This window comes from Meriones unguiculatus, chromosome 10 (genome assembly GCF_030254825.1).
Source record: "Meriones unguiculatus strain TT.TT164.6M chromosome 10, Bangor_MerUng_6.1, whole genome shotgun sequence".
Classification (NCBI taxonomy): Eukaryota; Metazoa; Chordata; class Mammalia; order Rodentia; family Muridae; genus Meriones; species Meriones unguiculatus.
The window spans coordinates 89146836-89167364 of NC_083358.1; the positions used below are offsets into that span (position 1 = coordinate 89146836).

The 20529-nt window shown below is 38.9% G+C and overlaps 2 protein-coding genes across 6 annotated transcripts in view; both read left to right on the forward strand.

The window, feature by feature from the left end:
* Window positions 1-4221, forward strand: part of Slc35a3 (solute carrier family 35 member A3) — a 42906-nt gene extending 38685 nt beyond the window's left edge. For all 3 annotated transcript variants that reach the window (XM_021642706.2, XM_060392835.1, XM_060392834.1), the window contains one exon: window positions 213-4221. In XM_021642706.2, coding sequence (XP_021498381.1) covers window positions 213-303 — 91 coding nt within the window. In that variant the 3' untranslated portion in view covers window positions 304-4221. The remainder of the gene's footprint in view (window positions 1-212) is intronic.
* Window positions 4222-8838: 4617 nt separating this feature from the next.
* Mfsd14a (major facilitator superfamily domain containing 14A) overlaps window positions 8839-20529 on the forward strand; it is a 32042-nt gene continuing 20351 nt past the window's right edge. For 2 of the 3 annotated variants that reach the window (XM_021642700.2, XM_060392832.1), the window contains exons 1-2: window positions 8839-11789; window positions 20348-20443. In XM_021642700.2, the coding sequence (XP_021498375.1) occupies window positions 11706-11789; window positions 20348-20443 (180 nt within the window). In that variant the 5' untranslated portion in view covers window positions 8839-11705. Of the gene's footprint in view, window positions 11790-11872; window positions 12145-20347; window positions 20444-20529 lie in introns of those variants that run through there. The other variant, XM_060392831.1, reaches the window with a different exon arrangement.

The window sequence follows — 20529 nt, forward strand, 5'->3', positions numbered from 1 at the left end:
AGCATTAGAGTAACTTGCTCTAGGGGAGTGAGTCTTAGACTGTAGACCTAAATCATTATCAATAAATACTTATTGATAGAAAGGGAATTGTGGCTGAGGGACTAGTATCTATTATGGCAGTGTCTGTTTTTATAGTACAGAGACACTACAGTAAAGAACTTAATTTGCTTTTAATCTGACTTTCTCTTTTTCTTTTTCTTTATCCTATTTAGTGTCTTTTTCCTTGGAGCCATCCTTGTAATAGCAGCTACTTTCTTGTACGGGTATGATCCCAAACCTGCAGGAAATCCCACTAAAGCATAGTCAAGTACTATCTTTAACTGCTTTTTCATGATGGTGCCCTAGGAATCTCAACACTAATCTTGCCCAGAGGATTTCTGCAGATTCTGTGAAGAAATCATCATGCTAAATCTGATCATACTATTCGAATGGTTTGAAAATGTATAGGCTTCATGATGATATGTGTACATCATCTGGAACCCACACTTAGAAGTGTGTCCAGGGAGTAGGATTAGAGGGATAGGGGGAGAAGCCTTTTTGTTGCTGTGGAACTGTCCAGTGCAGCCTTTGCAAGAGCACACAAATGCAACCAATGTTTGCAAGGTAGAGCTACTTTTGTCACATGTTCCTAATCTTACTCTTTCTGTACAGATATCAAATTACATGAATTGTTCAAAGTTTGAAAATTATAATTTGCCTATAAAGCTGTGAACAAAAAAAATATAATTTAAAACCATTTTCATGTATCTGGGATTTTTATATTCATACAGAAGATTACTAAGCAAAGGATTGCTAAATGTTATTTGTTTAATTATATATAACTTGATGAAGTAGTAGTCTGGGTTTGAATCATATTTAAATTTAGTGTAGAGAGAATCTACTTTGTTTATGTCTTCTGACCATTTACTGCTTTGAGGCAGCTGAATGCAATTTGTTTTCTCATATGCTAGAGTAGTCAGCATCTATGACACTAATGAAGTTTTAATCATTTTCCATCTGTATTTCTTTTCCATATATAACAGAAATTTTTATTATTACCTTAAATTGAATTTGTTTGTTTTGTCATTAAAAATTTTAACTGAATTTAAAGGGATTAAGTACTCATTTAGTAATTGAAAATAAAATAATAATTACTGTCCAGTCTCCATATGGAGAAATCTGAATTATGAAGCATATATTGTATATAATTTTGAAATGGAGAATTTTCTTTTTAATCTGCAGTAGGAATTTCTCTTAATCCACAACTTTTTACAGAAACAACAAGCAAAAAACTGGTATTAGTCATATCAGTGGACCACAAACAAGCTGATTTTATTTGTAGACATTCCTTACTGCATATTGGTTGTTTCGCTTTCTTAAGGCAGGGTCTCATTATGTAGACCAAGCTGGCTCAAACTCATAGAGCTCTATCTACCAGCCTCTTCCTTCCAAGTGCTGGGTTTAAAGATGTGGGCAACCCTGCCCAGCATTTTTTTTTTATTTTAATACATATATTGTATTTTTAAATACAATAATATATTTTAAAATAATACATTATTTTAAAGGGCACTATAATTTAATTCCTAAGGCTGTTTAGAAGCTTTTTGGTCTTAAAAGCCCACTATCCCCAGACACACTCTGGTCATGTATCTGGGAGAGGTGGCTGCATTCGGGGTTCCCTTTTTGTGTCCCCATGAGTGCTGCTGGGAAGGAGCAACCATTTGCTTTAAAATAGATTTTCTTTCTTGTTAGCACTGGAATTGATACAAATTATGAGTTATTTAATAAGCTGTTTCAAAGGAGAGAGACTATATTAGAAATAGTAAAATGAACTGGGAGGCAAAGATGAATTCTATATTTGGAATGTTATTTATTGACTATATGCAGATTACCTATTGAATATGAGATGTATTTTACTTTATTTTTTCATTTATATTGTATATATTTTAAAAGTTTGTTCTAATAGATACAAAAGGTAACTATTTTTTATGTAGTTCTAATGGATTTTTGTTAAATGGAGTTTGACTCAAAAGCACTATTGTTAAGAACTATAAGGTCCCTTTGAATAACTTGGACTGGCTATTTGATATTGCTAGTGCAGATATACTCCCAACAGTGAACATGCCTAACTAATTCCATTCCAAGTTTCAAAGTACAGAATGTTTAAAGTCATTGCACCAGCAATGATAAAGTGATACCACGTTTTCTGAATGCCAGGTTTATGGGTTTTAGTGACCATCTTTTAGGAATTGAATAACTCCATTTTGAGTATGGTGTGCAGCCACCACAGCATTCAATCTTATGTCCTAGGACCTATGACTAAGTGTACCTTAGAACTTGCAAATAGGCAAAACTCTTGAGGGCAGATTCATGTTCCAGTCACATAAAAGCATTGTGTGGGCAAGTATTTTAATAGAATGTGGATTCACAACTAATGGTTACTTAGATTAGTAACCCCTGTCTTAACGATACAGAAATAATATGAATAAGTTATTGGACATTAAGGTTGTTAAAGTAATAACACATTTTAGGTGTCTGAAAAATCTATTAGGCATCATATTTTTCTTTTTGTTGTTTGTTTTTGTTTTGGTTTGCTATTATCTTTCTTCTTTTCTTTTTTCTTCAGGACACGGTTTCTCTGTGTAACCTTGGTGTCTTGGATTTGCTTTGTAGACCAGGCTGGTCTCAAACTCACAGAGATCTGCCTACATCTGCCTCCCCAAGTCATTTATATTTTTCTTTTCTAGTAAATTTAAAAATTTAATTGAGCTGAATGTATAGTCTAAAATTTTATGAGGAAATAATCACATTTGGGGAAGAATGGGCTTGTAGCCTAGATTTTGTCATGCATATTGATACTGAAATTTTGTATAATGTAGTTATTGTTTTGACGACATTCAAAGGTGTTATTGTGTCATATGTTTATATTAACTCTTTGATTATTTAAATTTTATGCTTTTAAAAGTATACTTGTTATTTCTCAGCTACTATCTCTAAAAGAATGTGTGAGTTCATGGGGAAGAGAGCCAGCTGAATGAGAGCTGTATTAATGTTAGGCACAGCACACTGGGAGGAAGCTCTACACCACAGACAGGCCCGCCAGTGCGGCAACAGCAGCTCTTTCCTGCGTGGTTCTCAAGTTGTAAGGTACTTCTATAATAGAATATGTAGTTTAAAGAGGCAGACTTTAAATGTTTACACCGATTTCTATGGAATGCCTCATAATTTCATATAAAGAAAAGGCAGTTAGATATTTAAACCAGAATCTATTAAAAATTTCAAAAGGAAATTGACATCCTGCTCTGAACCCTAAAGTAGAATATTATTCTTATAAATCAAATACTAGACTTTTAAAATGTCATTCAATACCTTCATTCAACTGAGATGTTTTTGATTTGTTGGTTTTTTGGGTCAGGGTCTTACTGTGACCCTCTGGTTGTCCTGGAACTTGCTGTGTAGACTAGACTGGCCTGGAACTCACAGACATCTGCCTGCCTCTGCCTTCTGAGTGCTGGGATTAAAGGTGTGTGCTACCACTGCTATCTGAGTTTTGTTTTGTTTTGTTTTAAAAGATAGGCTTTAGCATCACTCATTCTATTTAAACATTCATTGTAAAAATATTTGATTACTATAGATATATCTTTACATGGGATTTATAAAAAGTATTTATATTATATTGAAAGTCATCTCAAGAAGCTCCAAGATATTTGAAGTAGTTACAGGGCCAAAGAAAATGCACCTTTATTAAAATCTGGTCCTATGTGCCTTGCTTTACCAAATAAATACCTGACTTTTTTGGAGAATAGTATTTACAACTTTAGACACATACTTGAAGTTGGGATTTTTTTTTTTTCAAGATTAACTAGCTTTTGGTTGTTTCAACATTTGCTTTTCCAATCTACTATCTTACACCCTGATACTAAGTATTGAAGATGCTATCAAAGCATCTATGAACAGCACTTGCTTAAGTGACTTGTGGCACCTGCACCATGATTCAGGTTTGAGACTTTAACATCTGTATATAAATGTTTTTTGTTTTTTTTTTTTGTAAGACACAATTTGTTGTGATTTAAAACAATATTTTTAAATGATTTTGACCCTAAATTGATATGTCTGTATTTCGTTTACATAAAGTGATTCTTTGGGGCTTGGGAATATGATTTGTATGTTTAAATTTTTATGACTATGTAATTCAAAGGAATGTATAAACTGTCATTATTAAGTGGCTTTTTAAACGATAAATTTTTCATGTCTTTTTTTGGTATCCATTATTATCTCTATTTAATAGATAAGGGAAATAGCTTATTTTCATAAATAACTTTTCTTATATTTCTACTTTCTCTTTTTACCTGTGTCTGATTTAATCTGGGTAGTGTGTTTCTTATTTTTATATTTCAGGAATGAATTGCTCATCTTCATCTCTTGGTAACTTTTCTTTGTTTTAGCCAGAGACAAGCTTTTATTTCAAGTGGTTAGAATTTCTCTGCCTATATAGTGATCACAGCCCGAAAATGTTTGAAATAAAATATTTGTTTGCTGCTGGCAGGTTCAGTGTTACTCAGGATCTTTCTGTCACTGCCTGTGGAATTGCTTCTGTTGTGACACCCGTGCGGTAGGAGGCTACGTTTTAAGTAGCAGCGTGCACATTATCCCACTTCCACTCTGATGTAGCTGCACAGATGCTTTCAGAGTCCAGACAGGATAAAAATCTCAGTATTTTAAAAAACCAAGTGTGTTTGTTCTTTTGTTTTGTTTGGTAAGTTCTCATGAAAAGTGCTAAGTGAACATCTTGACTGTTACTTTCTGTGTTCACATACTTCTTTCTAAACTAGAGAAATAGCTCAATGGTTAAGAGCACTTATGCTCTCACAGAGGACCCACCTTTTGTTCCCAGCACCCGCATTAGGTGGCTAACGGCCGTGTTCTCTACCAGCCCTTGTACTTATGTGCACGTACCCACATGCAGGCACACATACCTACATATAATTTAAAGTAATAAAAGCCGAGTGTGGTGACATGCCTTTCTTTCCAGGACTTGAGAAGCAGAGGCAAGTGGATCTCAGTGAGGGCAGCCTGGTTTACATAGTGCAATCCTGTCTCAAATAAGTAAATTTTTAAAAAGGGATAAATAAAAATAGAAGTTTGCCAGGCATGGTGGCACACTTTTAATCCTAGCACTTGGGAGTCGCAGGCAGATCTCTTGGGTTTGAGAACTTGCTGGTCTATATAAGGAGTTATAGCACAACCAGGGCTATGTAGTGAGACCCTATCAACAAAAAGAGAGAGCGAGCCACACAGTGGTGTATGTCTGTAATCCCAGCACTCAAAGAGGCAGAGGCAGGTGGATTTCTGTGAGTTTGAAGCCAGCCTAGTCTACAAAGCAAGTCCAGGACAGCCCAGGCTACACAGAGAAACCCTGTCTTGAAACAACAACAACAACAAAATAATAACTCTTTAAGATAAAAAAAAAGTTTTTTGCTATAAGCAGATCACAAGCTAGATGTGCTGCCACAGCACTGTATCCAAGTGTTCCAGAGGCCAAGGCAATGGGCTTATTTGAGGCCAGTATGGGCTACAAGCAAGTCTGAGAGTGACCCTGCATTTCATAATGACACCCTGTCTCATCTCCCTCCCCTTTTCTTCTTTCTATTTCCCTCTTTTTTCTTTTCCTCCCTCCTTTTTTATCTCTTTGAGAGTTTCATTTTCTATATATTTATGTTGTTTATATAAAATGTTTATATAAAATGTTGTTTCCATTTTTCTTATCAGTTAATTTTGATTTTGTATTAGATATTTTGATTTTATGTGACATTTGCCACTTCAGTAGTTTTAATTGTGCTATGATGGACTGTGTCTTTGTGAGTGTCTGAACTCACAAAGATGGTATTGTTAAAGAATTCCTTTGGTTGTTGATTTTAGTTTTGAGATAGTGAATCGTGATCTAGTCTGGATTGTCTTAAAGCTTGGTATAAGGCTAAGGCTGACTTCAAATGCCATAATCTCCTATGCACTGGGTTTTTCCCACCACACCTGGCAGAACATTTAAAGAATTTTTAAAATTACATTTTAAGTTTTATTTTATCTGTATGCCTGCCTGTATATCTGTGCACCACTTTCATACCTCATGTGCAAGGTGGCCAAAAGAAGGTATTGGACCTTGTGGAACTGAAGTTAGAGATAATGTGAGCTATAATGTGATTTCTTGGAATTTAGAAGAACATCCAGTGCTCTTAGCCACTGAGCCATCTCTTCAGCCCCTTAAAACATATTGTGTTTGTGTGTGTATGTGTGTGTGTGATGGAGGAGGTACTGTGATGGCCATGTGAATGTCAGAGGACAATTTGTGGGTCTAAATTTGGGTTCTAGTATCAAATTTAGTTCATCAGACTTGGCAGCAAGTATCAGTGCTCTTAACTATTAAGCCATTTCTGCAGTCCCCTACCATCTTTTTTTAAGACTATGAATTTCAGTCAGCGTTAAAGTATCCTTTATTCTCCTGTTTTAATTGACATCTCAGAGGCTTACTGCCTCCATCTAACCTAGGCCCAGTCCTGGAAGCTTTTAGCCTCCATACATTCTAATCTAGGCCTAGGATGTTTGCAGCCTCTGGGATTTACTGCTGAATCAGCTCTTGTTCTTTCTGAACTCTGGATGGCTATTTCAACTCAGTTGTTCTGTCTCAAACTCCTCTTTAAGATGACTGATTCAATCTGCCTTCTCTGAGCTTCTAACTGAATTGCTCTGGTTGTCCTCAAGGTAACTCTTAGCAATCTATTTTCATCTTCTAGCTCCTCATTCTCTGGCTTATTTTGTCTTCACCTGTGTGTAGTTTGTTTTCCTCCCTTCCCTCCGTTCCTCCCTCCCTCCATCCCTCCTTCTCTTTCTCTTCCTGTCCCTTTCCTTTTCCCTCTTTCTGTCTATAACCTGTCTCTGTAAAACTCCCCCAGAAAAAAACCTAAAAACTGCCTCTGAATTCCATGACTCAAACTGCCACAAACTCAACTCCACTGCACTACGTCCCAACTCACTGACTCAACGGAACTCCTGAACTGAACTGCCTAGAACTCAGAGATCTGCATGTATCTGTCTCATTAGGGCTGGGATTAAAATTCATGAACCTAAGCTTTTCTTTACCTGAAACTTGCTCTATACCAGGCTGGCCTTGAACTCAGTTATCTGCTTGCCTTTGTCTATGGGATTAAAGACACCTGTATTTCAGCCAGAGTAGCCATGTTGCTGGATTAAAATTCCTCTACAAATCAGTATTTCTAGTTCAATGTGTGAGGTGGAGTTTCTTTGCTTTTATTTTTAGAAAAGATACATTGTAGCCTAGGTTAGCCCAGCACTCTCAGAGGAACCTATATAGGCTTTAGTCCTGCCTCAGCCTCCTGAATGCTGGGATTACAGGCAATTAGGGTGCTTTTTTCTCCTAGCCACAATCTCCCAGAATAATGGCTCATGAAACTCAAAACATTTTTACAAATACCTTGGCCATATAGCTAGGCTCTTCTCTGACTACCTCATAACTTAAAATAACCCATTTATTCTGATCTACATTCTGCCATGTGGCTGGTTACTTCTGCTCAGGTTCCATGTGTCTGTCCTCTACATCTTCCTGGGGTGAATCTCCTGCACCTGGCTCTAACCAGAACCGTTTCTTTCTGCCTGTGGGATGTCCCACCTCCTATTTCCCTCCTCAGCTATAGGTCATTAGGTGATGCTTCCATACAGACAGAAGAGCTTTTCCTCTACAAGTAGTAGTAAAGTTTAATATCATGGTTTTTGTTATATCTGGCTGTCCTTTTACAGTCAAACAATTTGGCTCCTAATATTAACATACTTGTGTTTTTATTATGAATTTAAATGCTACAATACCAATATTCTAATGACAAACATACAGTGTAAAGTTCAAAAATTATTTGTATTTTTGTTTATTATCAAAATAAGCCTGCACATTAAAGGTGTATATTTAAAGCATATATTTAAAAGTTATGGTAAGGGTAGGCATGGTGGCACACACTTTTGATCCCAGGACTCAGGAGACAGGCAGGAGGATCTTTTTGAATTCCAGTCCAGGTAGACCTACACAGTGTGACCCAGTCGGGGTGTGTGTGTGTGGGGGGGGGAGTTAATAGAATTCAGGTCTTCTCCCAATGGTTATTAGTGTAACAGAAATAGGTTCACTAGTTTTTATTTGTATCCAGTTTTGTAAATTTAAGCTTTTATTATTGACTCTATAAGCCAGTTTTTACCTGATTGAAAAGTTGAAACCATTGTTCACAGAGGAGTCTACTTAGTCTCCATTATCTGCCCCGCTTCATCCTAAAGCGCCTTCTGTGGGGAAGGATTTCCATAAGCTTATGGTTGTTTCCTTCTGAAAGGCAGACATATGTGTCACTATGTTTACTGTGGTTCTTTTCCTGCCCTGTCTCTCATGTTCTCTGTTCTACAAGGCTTTCTTTTCTGAGGTCTGTTTGATCTTAGTGATTACCTCTACACTTAATTTGCTTTGCTTACAGGATTCTTTTTGTTGTTGTTTAAACTTCAGCTTCTCTCAGCTTTGACTCTTACCTAATTGTCCATGTGCCTACATTCAGTGAATACTTTCATCCCCCTTCTATCCTGTCAGATTTTCTTTTAACTTGTGTTATTTTTACTTATGTTATAGGATAGGAACATAAACATACACTGTTTTGCAACCCTAGTCTTTAAAAAAAAATGACAAGCAATGTTATATGTAGTCAAATAGCTTTGAATAACTGACCAAAAATCATGTCTTAAAAGTAACTTTGGTGTAGCTGAAGTATGAATTTAAGAGTTTGTGAAAAGTTAGAGTAATCTTTTTTTTTTTTTTTTCAGTCTGGCTCTCATGTAGCTCATGGCTAGCATTGAACTTGCTCTGGAAGCTGGCCTTGAGCTCCTGATCAGTTTGTTTCTACATCACAAATGCCAGGATCACAGGTGTGCACCACTACATCTAGCTTACAGCAAATGATCTTCTCAACCCACTCAAAATAAATTCCTGTGATTTAGTTATGAAGTCTATTCCACTCTCAACAGCTGCAAGTTGGACTTCAAGGAAGTTTCTATATGAGAATTTTATTTTTAAAGTAAGTATGATGAAAAATCTTATTTATCAGCCAAGATGCTTTTCTTCTCCCAGCCATAAAAATCAGTTTATTTTCATTTCTTGTCAGTATGGAAGTAGAAGGAACAGAACATCCAACCAGGTTTATTTTTAACATTTTATTTTGAAACTTGAAATTTACAGAAAAGCTGCAATAATTCATACACTCATGTACTCCCCAGACTTTCTCCTTTACCTTGTCTATTAGTTATTTAAGCCATGTAACAACCCCAATGTTTGGAGGCCTGAAAAATCTACCCCCTTGACCATTTTTAAGACAGGAGTTCATATCTCAGGCTGTTCTCAGACTTGTCCTTGAATTTTTTATTCTCCTGAGTGCCAGGACTTGGGCATACACTTCTATGCTGGGTTTATTTGTTATTGGAGATAAAATCTGCAGCTCAGTGCCTATAATGACAAGCACTCCAAAAGAACCGAGTACTGTAAAAGGAATGTTTATTCGCCTTTGTCAATTGCATCTTAGAGGCTTACTGCCTCCTCCTGCTAACCTAGGGCCTAGTCCTGGAAGCTTCTGGCCTCTGTATAATCTAACCTAGGCCCAGATGTTTCCAGCCTCTGAGACTTACTGCTTAATAAGTTCATCCTTTCTTGTTCTGAGCTCATAGCTGACTGGTTCAATTCAGCTGTTGTAGCTCAGACTCCTCTCCCAGCTGACTTATTCAGTGTGGCTTTTCCCTTGGCATCTGAATTACTCTGCTTGGCCTCAAATTAACTTCAGCAATCTTTTCTAATCTTCTAGCTCGTCATTCTCTGCATTGTCTGACTTGTTCTGTCTTCATGTGTGTCTAGCTTGTTTTCTCATTCAACCTCTCTGTAATACTTTTCCATAAAACTGTCCCGCCTCTCTGCATAGCCCCTTAAGTAGCTTCCCTTTCCTCTCTGTTCTTGTGAGAGTTGGGCATCTACTGTTCTTTCATATCTTTCTCTGATTCATCATTTTTTTCTGCCACTCAGTTAGGCAACACTTTCAAACTTGGGTGCTTGCTTCTATAAACTAACTTTACCTTCATTGTTTGAGATTAAAGGCATGTACCACCGCGCCTGGACCTAGACTTTTTTTTACCTGAAAGTTGCTCTTTACCAGTCTGGCCTTGAACTCAGATCTGCTTGCCTCTGTCTCCTGGATTGAAGGTGTGTTTGTGTTCTAGCCGGATCACACAGACTAGAGATCTTTGGATGTGATCTTTTGCTAGAGCAGCCATGTTCTGAATTAAAATTCCTCCACAGGCTACCTTCCCAGCCCTGCACTGTGGCTAAGCTGGGTAGTCCTAACTAAAGGTCTCCAAGTTTTGTAGTCAGGCTGTCTGCAGGCTTGACCAGGCCTAGAGGCTCTACTTCCTAGATCATCCACAAGCTTTGTAGGAGGTTTCAGCTCCTCAACAGCTGGACCTCTCCTTAGCTCCTCTAGGATCATGGCAAAACAAGTGACACCCGGACTGGAGTGAAGGAAAAGCCTAGCAAAACCATGCAGTGTCTTTTATGACCTAGCCTCTGAAGTCAGTGCTGTCACTTCTGCTTTTCCCTGTTAAAACAGAAAGCATCACTTAGCCAGGCCACAAGCCAGGAGAGGGAGCCCAATCCACTTCTTCCAGGGAGGAATATCGCTGAGTTTGTGACCATACCTTATTTAGAACAACCACATTCAGGCCCACTGTACATTTTGGTTTGTCACTAGCTTCAGAGCATGAGAGTAGATAGCATGTGTTGTGCTCTTTACCTAACACTGAAGGTATGTTTAACCGAAAGGTTTTCAACACCATTTGTTACCAAAATAAAAATTTTGCAGGGCATGATGGCACATGCCTTTGATCGCAGCGTGGGAGGCAGTCAAGCAGATCTCTGGGTTTGAGGCCAGCCTGGTCTGCATAATGCGCTCCTGCCTCAAAATAAATATCAGCGCTGTGGTAATACTTCATAATTTATAGTCTACTTGTGTCTGCTCTTTCTAGCAGTCTTCTAGTCAAACATTTTTTAAAAGTCTATGAAGTGTGACATATCTCGTTTAGACTGGCAGAGAATAAAATGTCCTGGAATCAGGAGGTATGTAAGCCAGCATGAACTAGCTGAGCATCAGGTCAACAGCTAAAAAACCTCTACCTTCTACTGACCATTCCTGGAAAACGGTTGCCCGTTCCCTTCAGTTGTGTTTTGGTGGGAACGCGGTTGACGTAGATGCTGGTACCTTGGGACGTTTGGTTAGAGCGTCTGAGAAAGTATTTGTCAGGTTTGAGTAGGTAATAACTTTTTGAAACTTTACTTCATCTAACAAGGAGAAACAGTTATACCCACGGCCCAGGCACCTGGCTCCACCCAGTCCCGGGGCACCTCCCTTCCCTGGGCTAGTGCAGACCTCAAGGGGCGTGGCTGCACCGAGGGGGTGTGGCTGCGTCGTGGGGGCGTGGCAGGCGACTCAGCCGATCACACGATGTGACGCGCCGCCGGAGGCAGGCCGGGCCCTCAAGATGGCGGCGTGCGCCCGGAGCGGCTCGGCCCGGCAGTAGTGGCGGGACCGCACTCGCCGCTGGGGCCGCCCGCCCCCTGAGTGGCTGCTGCAGCGCCGGGAGTCGAGGATGGTAAAATGACCCAGGGGAAGAAAAAGAAACGGGCCGCGAACCGCAGTATCATGCTGGCCAAGAAGATCATCATTAAGGACGGAGGCACGGTGAGTCCCGGTTCCGCGCCCCAGAGCGGCCCCGGAGCGGGCCCAGCTCGCTCTTCCCTCCGCTTCCGCCTCCGCCCGGGCGGGGAGTGCCCTGCCCTCCCGCACTGCCGGCGCTGCGGCGGTCTCGGCCTGCGGCCTCCGCGGCCTGGCTCCCGCGGAAGCCGCCCGCACTCACGGCCGGGTGCTGCGTCCCGGGAGCCTGCGGCCTCGGCCCACGTGCGCCCGGCCGCGGGGAAGAGGCGCCGGCCCCTCGGCAGCCTCGCCAGGCCCAGCGCGGCGCGCTGGGAGGCCGGGCAGCCTTGGGCTCCATATGCTGTGGCGGGTGGCCGCCGCCGCCGCGGCCCGCTGGGCCAGGGTACGTGCGTTGTCCGCGGCGGTCTGAGCCGCTCGGGGCTCGGTCACCCTCTGGGGGTTTGTGCTCGCCAAACCCCTTCCGGCTTCGGAAGCCTGACCTTACTACCTGGGGCCTACACATCTTCTTCTTTAGAAAAACCATCACCGTGTGCCTCAAAATAACAATCATTAGAATTGGCCATGGCGGGAGGATGAGGAAAAGACCCTAGCAGGGGGGCTGAGCCTAAAAAATGTGCCTTTTAGACCGTCGTTATTCGCAGTAAACTTTATGCAGTGTGCATTGGGTTACCAGAAGTGGACATAGGATTTGTCAGTGGAGGGAACGGACGCTTTTTCTTGTGCTGAGATTTACCTTCTGTTACACTCTGATCTTCGCTGAATCCTTTGGTAACACGTTCGGAAATGGAATAAAAAAAGTAAGAGGTGTCTCTTCGCTGTGAAGTTGCATACATAGTTCCTTTTCATTTGTTTGTAAGTTAGTAGAGTCTTGATCAATGCTAGCAAAGCACTAAATCTGTAACTAGGCTACCACAGTGCATTTGCTGAATTTAGTTTGAAATAAATGACAACTTTCTTTTGACATTTCAGAACATGGCCTACTCCAACTGCCAGAATTTAGAAAACTTGGGACATACGGAACGATTTCAGAATATGTTCAGTTAACTGCCAGATTTATTAGTTATCATAGCTTTAACATTTATTGAAAAAAAGAAAGTTTCTATGTCTTTTTTTTCCCACTGTGCCTGATTAAAGTATCATTTTGATCTGATGAATTGACCAAGTTGGTAGGAACCATATTGGGAGGAAAGGATACTGTCAGGTATGAAAAGACAACATACTTTACAACCAGGTGATATTTAAGATTAGTATTCTCTGCAATAGACAAGAATTAAAACTGATTTTTAAATGTACCTTTTAAATTGTAGTTTTACTCCCTCCTGGATTTTTGTTTGGTTTGATTTTTCAGAGATTTTTTTTTTTTAATGAGATAATGGAATCACATTTACAGCCTGTGTCAGCCCTACAGAAGATTCATTCCGAATTCTGACTTTTAGAAGAGATATTTGGATTTTTTTGAGAAAAGGTCTCATGTAGCCCAGAATGACTTCAAACTTAGAGCTTGCCACTTCTTCGATCCATGTGCTGGGATTATAGGTGTGTGCTACTTCACTTGCCAGGAAGAGGTTTATTTGTCTTTCTGCTATTTATAAATATACAGCAAATTTGTAGCTTTTTAATAGTAAAAATGCCTTGGTGGTATACTAAATCAATGAAAATTTTTCATGGGGACTGAGGGCTTAGAGTATAGTCCTTTCCCTTCTTGCCATACCTTGTTTTCCTTTCCCTCCCCCCCCTTTTTTTTTTCCTAAGATTATTTATGAGCTGAGTAATAATCCCAACACTGAGGATGTAGAGTCGGGGAATCTCTGTGAGTCCAAGGCCGGTCTCATCTACAGAGACAGAAAAGCTACACAGAGAAACCCTGTCTCGAAAAACCAATATATATATCCTATACAGATATATGTGTGTGTGCATATATGATATTATATGTATAGGATATATATATAAATAATACTAAATATGTATTTTTAAAGTATATATTAGTAGTGTTTTTTTTCTGAAGTATGTATGTGTTCAGCATGCTTGCCTGGTGCCTGAGGAGATCAAAAGAAGGGGATCACATCCTCTGGATATCGAGTTACAGATGGTTATGAGTTGCCATGTGAGTGCTGGGAACTGCACACCAATCCTCTGCCAGAGCAGCAGGTGCTCATAATGGCTAAGCCATCTCTCCAGTTAACAAATCAGAGCTTTGTTTTCATCATTGAATCTCACTGGGCCTCTAGTATGTGGATAGATGGATGGATGTGTGTGTGTGTATGAAAGAGTTTAGTTTTAAAGATGGAATTGCTTTTCTGCCTCTCTACATGTAAATTAGGCTACGTAGTGAACATTATGATTGTTACGTGTATATGTGGTTTGCCTGCATGTATGTCTCACTGTGTGGGTGCAGTTACTTTGGAGGCCAGAAGAGGACATCAGATCGCTGAAACTGGAGTTACAGTTGGTGGTTACAGTGGTGCCATGTGGGTGCTGGAAATCAAACCAGGGTCCTCTGGAAAAGTTGCTAGCAATGATCTTAACCACTGGGCCATTTCTCCAACCCACCTCTTTTTTTAAAGGGAAAAATTAACTGGTTTCCCTACTGTGTGTTTTGTGGATTGTTGTAGGGCTATTGAGGTTACAGTTTCAACCTTTAAAGATCTTATGCCATTGGATTCATTCAGAGGCAGGTGTTTTTGAGACAGTGGTCAGTCTGTGACAGTCTTTCAACAGTATTCGCCATAGTTGAGTATTGATTAATCTGAGTCTCTTTTCTTTTTAGGGTTAATGTTCAAAGTTTGTTCAACCATTTTTAATATTGCTGAAACCAGTATTTTCTAGTGATTTGGCAAAAATTAGAGTAGATGTGTAGTTAACAATTGAGAAAAATGAATCTGAATGAACTATGTTAGTTAGTCATAACTTACTTGTGCTGGACATTGAACTGATGACCTCACACATGCTAGACAAGTGCTCTCCCATTAAGTCGTACCCGAATGGAGTGTTACTAATTTACTTCCCCTTGAAATTGTATTCGGTATGCTCTGAGGTCTGGATAAGGCTAATTTCTTGCAACTTTAAGCAGTGTAGAACAAAGGCAAATCACATTAAATTCTGTGATGGTGTATATGAGAAGTTTTGCTGTGGTCGCTGGAAATGAACCCACGTTTTCACAAATGCTAAGCAAGTGCTTGGTGGTCAAGCCCCAGTCCCCAGTGTCTATCAGGAGTTAAACTGGAACAGTTCATTCTCAAGTTTTTTTGTAAAATTTCTTGGTGTATTTTTCTTGGCAGATTTTATAGTCCTCCCTAATTTTTTTAAATCATTAAGATTTTTAGGGCTAAGGGAAGATTTATTTAGTACTTATAGTACATATATTAGGGATATATTTATACAAATGTAGCATTCTTAAGTATATAAAATATGTGTGAAATATATATTAATATGCAATGTGTCAATCTATAAATAGGAAGCAAAAGATTATCAGACATACGGAAGTAAATAAATCATTCTTTTGTTTATGTGGAATACATTAAGACTGGTTATTTTTTATTTAGACATACAACTTTACCTTGTTAACAATATTTATTGCCTTGTATGCATTACACACAGTACCGTGTTACATAAAGGCTTTTGATAAATTGTTCCCCATACCTTCCCTTTTTTGCCATCTCCCAAGTCTTTGGTCCACTAAACAGTTTCATTCTACATTCATGTCATACATGCATCCGTGTTTTTGTGTATCTATAAAATTAATGAAAGAAAACATCGGTGGTTTTCAGGCTCATTTAATTTACTTAATGGCTCCAGTTGTACCTTTTTTTATACAAACCATATTAGTTGCTTTGTTGTTTCTGTTTTGTTTTGTTACAGGTTTTTTTTAAGACAGTTTCTCATGTGTAGCCCTGGCTGTCTTTTTGGAACTTCCTAGGTAGACTAGGGTGGCTTCAAACTCAGAGATCCACCTGACTGCCTTCTAAGTGCTAGGATTAAAGGTGTGTGGCACTATTCCTAGCTGTGTAATGTTTACTCTATTCACTTTTCAGTTAAGGGATATCTAGGCTCCCATAAGTTAACTAATGTGAATAATGTTGCAATAAGCGCTGATGTCTAAATATCTGTGATGTGTTCATTTGGGCTTCTTTGGGTGGTACCAAGGAGTGGTAGACCCTAGCCTTGTGGCAGATCTGTTTTTAGTGTTTTGAGAAACCTGCAAACTGATGATGTCCATAGTGGTTGGAGTACCTTATCTTCCCACCTGTAGTTGACAAGGACTCTATTTTAGTGGCTTCTTAGCCAGCATTCTTACCTTTTTTTTCTCATTTAATGACTGTTGCTTTTATTTAAGTGAGGTGAATTTCATTGTAGTTTAAATTTGTGTTTCTCTTGTGAGATGGAACATTTTTCATGTGTTTGCTGGACTTTGTCTTTTGACACTGACTTCATTTCATTTGCCCAGTATTATATTTATTGGGCTGTTTAATCTAATGTTTATTTATTTTTTATTCTTTGTATATTGTACCTTTTACTCATCTGTCAGGTGATAGTAAGAATTTTCTCCCATTCTCTAGGCTGTGTTCACCCTTGCTATACAGAAGCTTCTTAATTTCATGTAATCCCACATGTCGATTCTTGACATTTTTCTACCCCTGTGCTATTATTGGTGTCTTTTTAAGAAAATCTTTGCCTATACCTCGGGTTCAGTGGTTCAGGTCTTTGATCCATTTTCAGTAGATTTTTGTGCAGGGTGAAAACTAGTGATCTAATTTCATTCTTGTAGATTTGGCAATCCAACACCAAAAGAGAGGTTAAAATGGGCTCTCCTTTCTCCAATACGTGTCTTTATTCGTATTCGTCTGTCAAAAATTAGGTGGCTGTAACTGTTTGGGTTTATTTCTGTGGAATTCTTTTTTCTCTATTTAACTTCATGACTGTTTTGTGCCAATACTGTGCTGTTTTTGTTACTGTGTCTCTGTCATATATTTTAAGATCAGGTATTGTTATGCCCTAGCATTGGCCTTTTTGCTAAGGATTGCTTTGAATATTTTTTAATCTATTTTTTTCTTTCATTTTCTACTTTAAGGAATGGCATTAGAATTTTAATGGGGATTTCATTGAATTTGTAGGATGGTCGTTTTCCCAATATTAATTCTTCCAATTCATGAACATGAGGCATCATTCTGTTTTCTGGTGTCTTCTGATTACTTTCTTCAGTGTTTTCAAGTTTCAGTATAGATTTCCTTTACTTCTTTAGTTATGTTTATTCCGAGGCATTTGTTTATTTTTGTGTGTGTGGCTGTTTTACCACATTTGTGCCTAATATCCTTGGAGACCAGAAGAGAGCATGGGATCTCCTGAGATTGGAGTTCCAGGTGGTGTGAGCCACTGTGTGGGTGCTGGGATCCTCTGCAAGAGCAGCTAGTGGTCTTAACTTGCTGAGTCATCTCTCTGGCCCCTAGATATTTATTTACTTATTTATTTTGAGACAATTGTGAATGGGATTATTTTTCTTCTTAGGATATTTGTTATTTATGTATTGGAAGGCTACTAATTTTTATGTGGTAATGAAAGTGTTTATTGGCACTGAGAGTTTTGTCTTTGGGCACTAATTTAAAGAATCATATAATCTGCAAATAGAAATATTTGAGTTTTCCTATCCTGTTTGTATCCCTTTTGTTTATATTAATGCTCTAAGACTTCAAGTACTATTTTGAATAAGTGAAGGAAGTAGACACCCTTTTCTTGTTCCCAGTTTTAGTAGAAATGTTTTTGAGTTTTTTTCACCCATTTATTATTCTTTCTCAGATTTAAGAATGGGCCTGTTTGAGAACAGCATAAGTAACTGGTAGAGTAAGTTACTATGTGTTAAATTATTTTGTCTGTAATCTACCGTCTGCCATTTTATTTATGAAGGTAGTGATGGCATTGGTGAATTTGCTTCTGAAGGATCTGTACGTAGCAGTAAAAATTTAGCTCTTCAGTTTTATTTCATATGAAAACATGGTGAGCGTGTTAGTTTCTAAGGTTAGGAAGTCGAACTGGGGCTGGAGAAATGAGATGGCTAAGAAGTTACAAGTACTTGCTGCTGTTCAAGAAGTCCTGAGTTCAGTTCTCAGCAACCACGTGGTGGCTCACAACCATCTATAAGGAGATCTGGTGTCTTCTTCTGGCATGCAAGTATACATGCAGACAGAACATTTTGTATATAATAAGTATAATTTTTTTTTTTTAAGTCAAGCTGAGAATGTGGCATGCATTTAAAATCAGAGCACTGTTAGGGAGGATGAAACCGAGAGGATTGTGAAGTAGAGGGCTAGTCTGGGCTACACCACAAATTTCAGGCTATCTTGAGCTGTATGGAACCTTGTCTCAAAGAGGCAGAGTTTAGAAAGATGGTTGCACTAAAAGCAACTTGTGACTGACATTTCAGAATACTTCCTGTTGGTTGATAACTCATCTTTTTTAATATAAATTAACTATAAAAGTGGGGTTAAAGGGTGTGGCTACACAGCTATTCACATGGGTTATATTTCACTGAAATTTAATTTCTGTTAGAGTTTTAAAGTACTTGCTTATTTATTTAGACTTTGTAGGCATGAAGTTACTGTGTAATTTAAATGCTGATTTTGTTTAAACAAATATAATCAGGAGGACTGCTTACCAATTTAATCAAGCTGGCTGCCAAAAGTTGCAGATTTTTATAGTGTAACTTGTTTGGAGTTGTCAGAAGTTTGAAGTTTAAATACAACAAACAGTTTTTTTTCTGAAGTAATATTCTGACAAGTACATATGATTTAAACTTCTCAGTTATTTAAAAGCACCAACTGTCACTAGCATTGTTTTAGTTTGTCAGCAAGACTAAGATTCAAGGGTTGATGGTAGAGCGTGTGTGACCAGCGTGTGGTCCCTGGGGCTAATGCTCATCCTCCAGAACTGAAGAGTTGGTGTTTTAGTTGGGGAACATCGAGATCCTTGTTTTGTTTTGTTTGTTTTGTTTGTTTTGTTTTGTTTTTCAAGGCAGGCTTCCTCTGTGTAGTCTTGGCTGTCCTGGACTCGATTTGTAGAGCAGGCTGGCTTGGAACTCACAGTGATCCTCCTGCCTCTGCCTTCCTGAAAACTGGGATTAAAGGCTTGAGCAGACATGCCGGGCTGGTTTTGTCTTTCTGAAAGCAGATGGCATTGCTTATCCTTTCTTAAGGTAGAAAAGCAGTTAGAAAATCCATTGTGTGAAGTTTTTATGGTTGTTAGAGATTATTTTAAAATAATGAGTTAGACATTATGACACTAAGACCAGTCCTGAAGTTAGGTGCCATATTGATGACAGTTTGGATTTAGTTAGCTGTTGGTAGATTTTAGTTCTGTGTTTTCTAATGGATTCAGTTTGTGGCCATCAATAGAATGTAACACTGCTGCTTTGCGTGGTGCCATAGCCACATGTTTCTCACTAAGAATGGGAAGGGTGTGCTGGATGTGTGCTCCTTAAACTTTTTCAGTGGAAATTCTGTTCTCGTGGGGGATTTTAATGCAGCCATGGATACACAAGTATATAAACTAAGTAAACAAATCAGACACTCACTCAAGTTGTTTTGTTGTTGTTGTTTTCATAATTAAACTATTACTTTTCTGAAAGGAGAAAGCCCTGCAGTTCATAGCACACTGTTGAGAGCCTGAGCCAACTCTTTGAGGAAGTATCATCCAGTGTACCAGCATCTTAGTATACTATTGAACTTTTGTTGTTAACACTTGATTACGTTGCTGACTGGGAAACTGTGGCTTGCAGCTACTGCCCAGTGTCATGCTGTATACAAACCCTGGAAAGAAATCAAAAATTGAAGTTTGGTTTCTTCTGAATTGTGTATGCATTGCCTTTGTTCTGTTGTGAAGTTGAAAACTGTTAGTCTAGGACTGTGCATAGGCTACCGTAAGTCACCTAGCAACCACATGACTATTGTCAGTAGAGATCAGGTTTATAGGCAGTAGATAGTATAGCCCAGCCACTCTGTTATGCCTTAGGATTAAAAACAGTATTTAATTGCTATGCCTAAAGTGGTGTGGCATTCATTCATTTGTGTCCACTTGGACTCTTGGAGAGTTGCTTCCCTACCCATTCACTTTTTTAAAGATTTATTTATTTTTATTTTATGTATGGGTGCTTTGCCTGTATGTGTGTCTGTACCACGTGTGTGCCTGCTGCCTGAAGGAGCCAGAAGAGGACATGGGATCTCCTAGAACTGGAGATACAGGTAGTTGTTAACAAGCATGTGGATGCTGGGAATCAAACCCAGACACCAGGAAGACTACTAAGTGCTGCTAACCCCTGAGCTGTCTCTCCAGGCCCTGGAGTTTCTTCATAAGCTGTGTGTGTGTTAGCTTGTCTCTCCTGTGACAAAATGCCTGAGACATTTGTTTGCACACAAATTCTCATCTGAAATATTAAAGTAGTTAAACAGTCCAAACAGCAGTTTAGACTAACTATTCCCATTGTTAGATAGTGTGTGCCTGTAGTTCTTAATCACTAAGTGTTGAATATTGTCATCATTGTGGGCTATTCAGGAGCGCACTGCTATTTTTTTAACTTGTGAAAATATGTCTTTCTACAGCCTCAAGGAATAGGCTCCCCTAGTGTTTATCATGCGGTTATTGTCATCTTTTTGGAGTTTTTTGCTTGGGGACTACTGACAGCACCCACATTGGTGGTAAGTAATCTTAATGTACATACCAGAAAAGATGGCCTGTTTTCCTTTCCACGGTTAACCAGTACTAACTGGTCAAGTGACTTGTA